Source organism: Belonocnema kinseyi, chromosome 10 (assembly GCF_010883055.1).
Source record: "Belonocnema kinseyi isolate 2016_QV_RU_SX_M_011 chromosome 10, B_treatae_v1, whole genome shotgun sequence".
NCBI lineage: Eukaryota > Metazoa > Arthropoda > Insecta > Hymenoptera > Cynipidae > Belonocnema > Belonocnema kinseyi.
The window spans coordinates 71,818,417-71,827,484 of record NC_046666.1 but is presented as its reverse complement, the minus strand read 5'-3'; the positions used below and the strand labels follow the sequence as shown (position 1 = coordinate 71,827,484).

At 27.8% G+C, this 9,068-nt stretch overlaps 1 protein-coding gene across 1 annotated transcript in view; it reads right to left on the bottom strand.

Annotated features, from left to right (window-relative positions):
* Positions 1–9,068, bottom strand: part of LOC117182188 (2-oxoisovalerate dehydrogenase subunit beta, mitochondrial) — a 25,167-nt gene that overhangs the window by 8,781 nt on the left and 7,318 nt on the right. The window contains exons 6-7 of the mRNA XM_033375249.1: positions 4,573–4,744; positions 1,815–1,960 (exon numbers count right to left, since the gene is read on the bottom strand). Coding sequence (XP_033231140.1) covers positions 1,815–1,960; positions 4,573–4,744 — 318 coding nt within the window. The remainder of the gene's footprint in view (positions 1–1,814; positions 1,961–4,572; positions 4,745–9,068) is intronic.

The following is a 9,068-nucleotide window of genomic DNA, read 5'->3' as shown; positions in this document are numbered from 1 at the left end:
TACATTTTTTATTATTTCTAAAGGTGTGAGATGAGGTGTTAGATTTAAGGGGGCAGTAGGGTCTTGTGACTTTCGAAAAATCGATTTTTTTGTTCCATTTACTTATAGTACAACATTTCAAAAGTATTGTGTCCAAATTTTAAGTCGTCCTGGCAAAACTCTCTAAGCCTCTTCGACGCGAGAAGAAGCACGCAAAAAAGCGTTATTCGTTCGGTCGAGCAGTTGCCGCGCAGTGATTTTGTGATGTATTCGCCCTAATGTTATGTAAATATTGATGCAGGAAATGTTCTTTATGCAACTGGAATCGATAATTTAATGTAAGTAACGAAATTAATTTTTTTCTTCCCTTTTTCAAAGTTTAAAACTTTAAACGCGTTTTACTCGAACCTACCATTTTCAAAGTCGGTGTCAATTCTCACTCAAAAACTACTGCACCGATTCTTTTCAAATTTTGTACACACTTTTTGCACATAAAATACCCTCCTCCCCCCTACGTCGTTTTTTCTTTATATTGATAAGATTTTACAGCTACAAAATGGTCACATTTTTCCTGAAAAAACGCTATTTTTACTTCAAATTACCACAAAAAATTGCAAATTAAAAAAAAAACAACGTAGTGGGTAATAAAAACTTATGTTTTTGTGCAAATAATTCTTTTTCTTCGCTAATATTCTTTAATAATTTCTTTAATTTTGGATTTCGGATAAAATTCTACGATGAGCTACAGTTGGCACCGAAAATCATCTTTTGAAAAGACGTTCTCGATAATGGTCGGTCATCGGCTTATTTTAAAATATTTTTCAACAAAAATTTGACAACATTTTGTCCGAATGATACTTTTTAATGTGTCAAATATGTATTTTGAACATTTGAAACTTGTTCTGTAATTATGTAATATAATAACAGGAATAACAGGTTCAGTAGTACAATTTTAGATGAACAAAGGGTGATCTTTTCCAAAAAACAGAAATAATAGGAGATTTAAGCTATTATTACAAACTTTTTATACCATATAGCTACCTCGTGTACATTAAATGAAATAAGGCGTTCTCTAAAAGTAGCGTCTTTTCTTTACCAATTTTTGTATTCATTTATGGCATTACAAATTTTGTTTAATTAGTTTTGAAATATCTCTTAAAAACTTCATAGATTCTTCATATATAATAGATTCAAAAAGAGATCGACCGAATTGAAAAATTCTTATGTTTGAATTTTAAAAAATCTGCCCGCTTGAAAGTTTATTACTATCATGGAAAATGTAAATATTTGGTTAAAGATTCATCTTTTTGGGTTGATGTTTCAACTTTTTTTTAAATCGAGTAAGTTTACGCCGTAACAGGTATCGAAAGTGTGTACATTCTACTTTATCTGCAGTTGTCTGCAGCCATTCTACCTCTTATTGAACGCGTGATTAGGGGCGAGGCAACAATTTCACTCGTGTGATATCTGCCCTTGCTTCGCTCGGGCAGCTAACTTCACACTCGTACAATTGTCGCCTTTCGCCCCTTGTTGCGCAATATACTATTTATTTTTAATTAAAATGTCGTTTTGGTTCAAACATTAGCTACTAAATTTTGGCTTAAAAATTTGACTACTTGGTCAGAAGTTGTACTGAAATGAATCAAAATTATGTAAAAAGTTGTAAAAGGAAAAAACTGGGTAACAATTCTCGATTCAGGTATTTTAGGGTGTTTTTCAAATTTAAGGAGGACAGGGGGGGGGGATTGAATCCTACTATTCCGACAAATTGTTTGTGTTGTGCACCTTATTATTATTTCGCTTAATTTTGAAGTTTCAAAGGAGAAGCGGATTACCTCGCAGACTGTATCGACGTCCCAAGGGAGAATAGAAACAAGGTCTATGACCTCACAGGATACGCCAAGCTTTTCTTTGGTGAGATCAGCCACGTCTTGCAGGACATGCACTTGCGTACCCCATCCAATCAAAGTTACATCATTTCCTAAAGAAAACAGAGAACTTGACCATTTTTTATCACAGAAAATCTACATAAATTGTACCTAACTTCTTATATTATCATGTTTTACTGTGGCAATCTACGTGTTCACTCAAGAGGAAGTTACTATAGTGAGGTTATAATATTAAATTATTTGTTAAGTTCAAATATGAAGTAAATTAATTCTAAAACTATATTGTAATATAAGCTAACAAATATTTATGAAAGGAAAGAAAGTAGACCCATACGTTTTTATTGATGACAAAAAATGTTTTCCAAGGCTCTCAAGGTAGAAGAGTCTTAAATACGCAATTAATTAGTAGGAAATTATCAAATAGGTATTTTAATCGTTGTTAATCACGTCCAATTTATGGTAAACGTGACTCCTAATTTTTTATTTGAAATTGTTTCGATTGAATGAAAATTCTTTAGTTTCAATTGGAATATCAGATTTTTATCATGTTATATTGTCTCAAATATCATTTTCTCTGTTCAAAATTGAAGAATTTAAGATTGCAAATATATCAAATTGAATAAATTTCTACTTTAAATCTTCAATATTGAACTTTTCCAAAAAAGCCTTAAGAATTGTATCGTTTTGTGTAATATATACTAAATATTCAAGATAAAATATTCAATACCTAAGAATTTCAAAACGTTAAAATTGAAAATTTTTTAACACTAAGCCTTCAAAATTGAACTATTAAAAAAGCGTTCAAAATTAAATATCTCTTACGTTTTAATCTTGGAAATTGAATATTGCACAACTCTATATTTTCAAAAATCGAGAATTATCAATAGTAACTATTCAAAATCGTAGAACTTTGAATTGCAAAACTTTAAGCTGAAGAGCTTTCATTTTGGAACATTTACAATTAAAAATTATGCAAGTTTGAAATTTCTTAATTAAAAATTCTGTAATTTGATCATTTGCATTTGAAACAATTTGAAGCCATTTAAAACAATTCAACATTAGATAATGAACTTTCTGCAGATAACCATTTATTTAAAATACTAATTTATGAAAAATAATTAATTTACTTAATACTTAAGACAATATACGTGTTACTATATTAAAATTAAAAACACGTATTTTACGTATATTTGTGCTTATAATTAATGATTATCTACTACAGGTTCATTAACTACTGTAAGGTGGTCTCCCCTATTTACAATTTAAGATTCTTAAACTGAAAATCCTTGAATCTATATATTTTTAAATGGTAACCTTCACAATTGAAGAACACTAAATTTTTAATTTATATGCTCAAAGATTTTTTAATTTATGTACAATTCAAAATTCTGTAATTTTGATGATTTTCATTAGAAATTTTTTTAATTTGAAAGGTTTCGCATTAAAAGCTTGACTTTGATCTTTAAAATCAAGAAAATTTTGAGAATTTGTATTCATACATGTTTAAAATTAGACAGTATTTAAAGGTTACTCTCAAAATTGTTTTAAGTTTTAAGTGTTACGATTTAAATTTATATCATTTTGATGCTTTACAACTTTAATTTCTTGAACTTGAAGATATAGAATTGAAAACATGACTTTTGATTTCCGAAATCATACAAATTTATGAATCTTTATTTGTGCATCTTTAAAATTCAAGAGTTTTTATTTGTAAATCCTTTAAATTAAATAAGTTTTTATTCTATTATATCAATGTTCAAGAATTTTCAATTGAAACTCTTAAAAATTTGTGAACTTTCAATTCTAAATCTTTAAAATTAAAGAATTTTTAATTTTAACGACTAAGAATTCGAAATTTCTGTAATTTTGATGATTGACAATAGCATTTTCTTTCATTTAAAAGATTTATAATTGAAAACTTGACTTTTGATTACCTAATTCATACAAATTTAACCATTTTTATTTAAGCATCTATAAAATTCAAGAGTTTTTTTATTATAACTCTTTAAAATTGTACAGCTTTGAATTGATAATATATTTAAATCAATGATTTTTTCATTTTGAAAATTTATAATTAAAAATCATGCAAAATTTCAGTTTTGATGACTTACATTCGAAACTTTTTCAATCTTGAAGATTTACAATTGAAAAATTGGCATTTAAAAGAACATTAATTTCCAATTATACATATTAAAAATTGATGAATCTGTAATTGAAAATCTTCAAGCTAAATCTATTTTGAAAGCATGTACAAAATTTGATGATTTTACACTATAAAAATTCGAATCCAAGGAAGTGACACATCATTGTGGAAAATGGAAGGCATCACTAAGATTCATAATACCATAATGTCTTTTAAGAACATCTTAGTAAGATATAAAATCCCACATTAACTTTTTCCAGCTTTTCTTTGCTTCCAATTCTTACTGGGATGCAGTATTATATTTAAAAGAAAATGGAAGATTTCTGAAAGCTGATTAAAATTATAATTATAATTAAACCTAAATTGAAATTGTATGAAAGTCGATTAAGCTATTTGAATATTTATTTTAGTTTATGAATAATAATTATATTTTGTAGTACTTTAAATTGAAGCATATATTTTTATTTAATAAGTAGGTAATCAGAATACTCAACACCACTTTATTCATCGTGCTGAAGAAACACAATATAGGATAATTTTTATTGTACGTAAAGAACTAACCTTCTCTTAGAATTTCGGCCTTGCCGATGGACGTTTTATAAAAAGCGAGAGGAACATCGTCCACGGCTGATCTATACAATAGTTTTGGCTCAAACACAATGCATGGGTCCTTTTCCTCGATACAACTCAGAAGCAATCCTTTTGCCTGTCTTGGTCCTCGAGGTACAACCACCTAATCAATATTCTAAAATTAGACTGATATCTGATATCCTATTATAGCAACTCGATATAAAAAGAAACTTTTTGTAGTCTGACCGCAAAGTGTACGCCAGATCCGGGTTAACAAATCCGGGCCGATTGGTTTATATAAGCCTGATTAAACCCGTTTACCTTAAAAATAACTTATCATACCTTATTCAAAAACATTGATGCAAGGACGCAATTAATAATCTGAAAAATCTTTTCAGGATTTTTATTTACTTGTTTTTTTATATCTGATATTATCATGTCCATGATTATTTATACTAGCATTTTTAAATGATGAATGTCAAATATTTTTTTCCTACAAAGAAAAAACTCCTAGGGATTCAAATGTTAAGGAATTTAATAATTACTTTATCAGCAAATAGAGTGGTTGAAAGACGTTTTATTTCTTATTAAAACTTATCGACCTTGTAAGCACTTTTATAAAAGACCTTTTGAAGCATGAGATTATTTTAATAAAAGCACACTTAAATGTGTTTATACTTTTCTCAGATAAATTTGTCTAAAAAAAATCATAAAAAGAATTTAAGTATGCATCTAATGCAAATATTGTCCATATGAAGTTTATTATTTAGAATTATTCTATTTATAAGTATTTAAATTTAAAATGATTAAAATTTTGAAGCTTTCACTTTAAAAGGGTTGAAATTTCGACTATTTTGAACATAAAATCCAATTTTAAGCATTTTTTGTTATACTTCGATCTTATAAAATCTCCAGGTGTTTTATATCAATGGCTGTATTGTTTTTTAAACATGTATTTACATTTTAAATTTGCTTTTCTAAATATCGAATATAATATTCGATTCTTAATTTTTTAAGAAAACAAACTTAAACATTTGCGATTTGAACGAGTCATTTTGAAAGTTTCAGCTGTCGAGCTAGTCGCCTCGAAATTTTGGAATGATTACCTAGGTCAAAAAATGATATATAGTTTATAAATAATGGCAAAAATGATATTTAGTATTTCCTAATATGCATAATTGTTCCGCCTGGTTAGTCCATCCTTTTTTCCAGCTCCGCGAATTTATCGGGACAACTAGCCTCAGCCTTAAAATTATGAAAGTTGAATTAGGAATTTTACTATGTTTGAAAATTTTATTTTTAAATTGATTATTTTCAAAGTATTATACTTTTTATCATGAAATTCTGAATAATTTCAGCGATTATCTACAAAAGTACGAAATTTATTTGAATTTGAAGCCCAAATTTTTAAATTGATTTAGCTATGTAAATATCAGAAGCCTAATGAATAATCATCGATTCCATACAATTCACGTGCTAAAAGAGTTAAATAAAAAAGTAGTGTTTATAGATTATTTTTTAAATTGCACATTTAACAATTCTTTCTTTAAATATGAAATTATAATTAGGTAAAAAATGCAATCGTGAAAATAATTTTGGAATTCAAAGTTGACTTTTACAAAACAGAAACATTTGATAAAAATAATTTTTATGATGAGCGCTATCATGTTCTGCACATTCTGCATAATTGCGCAAATAGAGTATTACCCATACACAAATCTAACTTTCTTTCCTTTCACTTGCCTTTGAGATCAATTATCTCATTCTGCTTAGCCATAAGCGCACCTCTTCTTTCATCGGATTATAAAAAATAAAAGTATCATTATGAAAGTATTACTCCACTTTGCTAATCTCTGCGTTACGTTCAGTATAATGTTGCCACTTATATATGAAGGAAAACATATTAGAAATTGCATCGATTTTAATTATTTGCATTATTTCTACTTTTATAATACAAATGAATTTTCTGTCGTTCAGGCAAAGTTTCATTTTTTGTTTGATTTTTAAGGAGAAAATTACTTTAAAATGTATTCCTGGTTGAATGGCTTTATTTGATATATGAAATAATAAAATTTATCTCCGAAGGAGTTTTCGTTTAGAAGATTATTCTTACACAAAAATTTGGCTCATAACTAAATAATTTCTTCAGAGAAACCAACAATAAAGTAATCAACTTGTGTTATTCAAATATTTGAAACAATTCTTACGTTATAAATAAATAATTCCTGAAATTACTATTTATACCATTATTGAAATCTAGTGTATATCTTTCATGAAATCTCGTGGAATTCCAAGAAATTTTTGTGAATCCCGTAACATTTTTTTAATTTTATGAGAATCCCCTGAAATCCTTAGAGTTGCATGGATATCGTAGATCATATCTTAAAATACGTTAAAAACGATTGGGCTCCCTGAGAATCCTTTAGAAATCGTTCAAATCTCTTGAAATCATTTGAAATCTTTGCAAAATTTTTAAAAGCCCGTGACCTATTTTGACATATTTTAAAATCTATTAACATCCTTAAAATCTTTTAGCGTCGCTCAAATTCCCTTAAAATTCTTTGTAACCCATAAAAATGGTTTTTAATTTCTTGAATTAAACTTCTTGAATTCCCTTAAAACCTTTAAAAAATCGATATTCTCTCTCGAATTGTGGTAGATAATTTTTTCAAAGTCCTGAAATATTTTTTAATCATTTGAAAATTGTGAAACCTTTTATAATCCTTTTTAATCGTTCGAAATAACCTAAGGCTTTTAGCCCTTTTCTATTATCTTGTAAATCATTAATATCCCGTGAAAACAGTTGAAATATTTGCAAAAATTTTGAAATCCCGAAACTTATTTCGAAAGATTTCGAAATCCATTCAAATGAAATCTTTTAAAATCCCTTTAAATTCTTTGTAAGCCGCGAAAAAGCTTTTTTAATTCCTTAAAATCACAAACAGGCCAACGTTCCTTGATAAGGATATAATATTTTTTCATAATTTCTAATTACTCTAATTGTAAATGGCAGCTTATCCAAAATACATACATTTTAAACTTTTTAATTAATAAACTAATTGAGAGACTGAAAAATTAATTAATTTCAACGTTTAAAACTACATAACTCGTAATGTTAAACCGTTAGAAGTTATTTTTATAAAGTTTATGTAATTTATTATTATTTTAAACACTTTTACCACCTTCGTACATAAATGTTTGTAATTTATATACTGATTCTTTTGAACGTTTGGTGAAAAATTCAAAATTTTGGAAATCAGAAAGATTTTCAAGGATTTTAAAGAATTTTAAGGGACTATAACGGATATTAAAATATTCAAAGGGAGTTCAATGATTCCATAGGATGCCTGAGGATTTTAAGAGATTTCAAATAATTATAAAGTATATTCACGTATTTTCGAAGATTTTTGCAGGATTTCAACAGATTTAACGGAATTTCAAAGGACTTACGAATGTTACAAAGAATTCCCAGGGATTTAAAGTAATATTGATGGCTTATAAAGATCTCAAGAGATTTGAAGAGATTCAGAAAGATTTCCTTCTATTTATAAGGATTATATGGTACTTTTATGTGAGTTTCAAGATTTCAGACGATTTTAAGGATCCTAAACGATATCAAACAATCTGAACGAATCTTAAGGAATTTCCATAATGTTAAAAATATTCTAAGGAATTTCCAGGGAGCACGACTTTTTAAAAAGGATTTCACGAAATTATTTACGATATCTATGAAATTGAAACCATATCGAGGAATTTTCACGTCATTTAAAAACTGTATGGGATTTACAAAAGTTCAAGAGAATGTATGGGATTTTTAATAATTGCAAAGATTGCCAGGAATTCCGCAAGTTCTGGTGATATTTTTCTATTAATTAAAAAGAGGAAACTTCAGTAAAAAATGCTTTGGATCCCCTCGTCTCCTGATTAAGGATTCTGAGCCCTCCCCCCAACGCTTTACATGATTATTGAATGCTTACTTATCATAAATTTACGAAATAATAAGAAATAAATAATGAAATGAATGTATTCACGAGAAAACTTAACTCGGAAAAAATGACGTAAGATGGGAGTAGTGGTTTAAAACTTACGGACCTTTGCAAAGAAGGGTGCGAGGTTTAAAATTTCTAAAAAAATGCATGTAATTCATGCACATACCCTTACAATGAATAATATTAAGACCAAAAGAAATAGAAAAAGAATTATTCCGGTATTCGTGAAGAATTTCAATTGCTAAATACGCTAGACATTTTATTATACGTTCGAAAATGGAGGCCAACACAAAACATGTTTTAATTTAATTAAGTAAAAATTTCTAGAAAAAATCTTTGAATTCCAGCAATAATTCGAATGTGTCAAATTGTAAAGTCTAACGATCTCCCATAAATCTTAGCAAATAATATTTATGCGTGTGTTTGCGCGTTCAAGGAAACATGATCTTGCGAACCTATAAAGTAGAAAAAGGTTGCAATCGCGAAAAACTTTCTTCA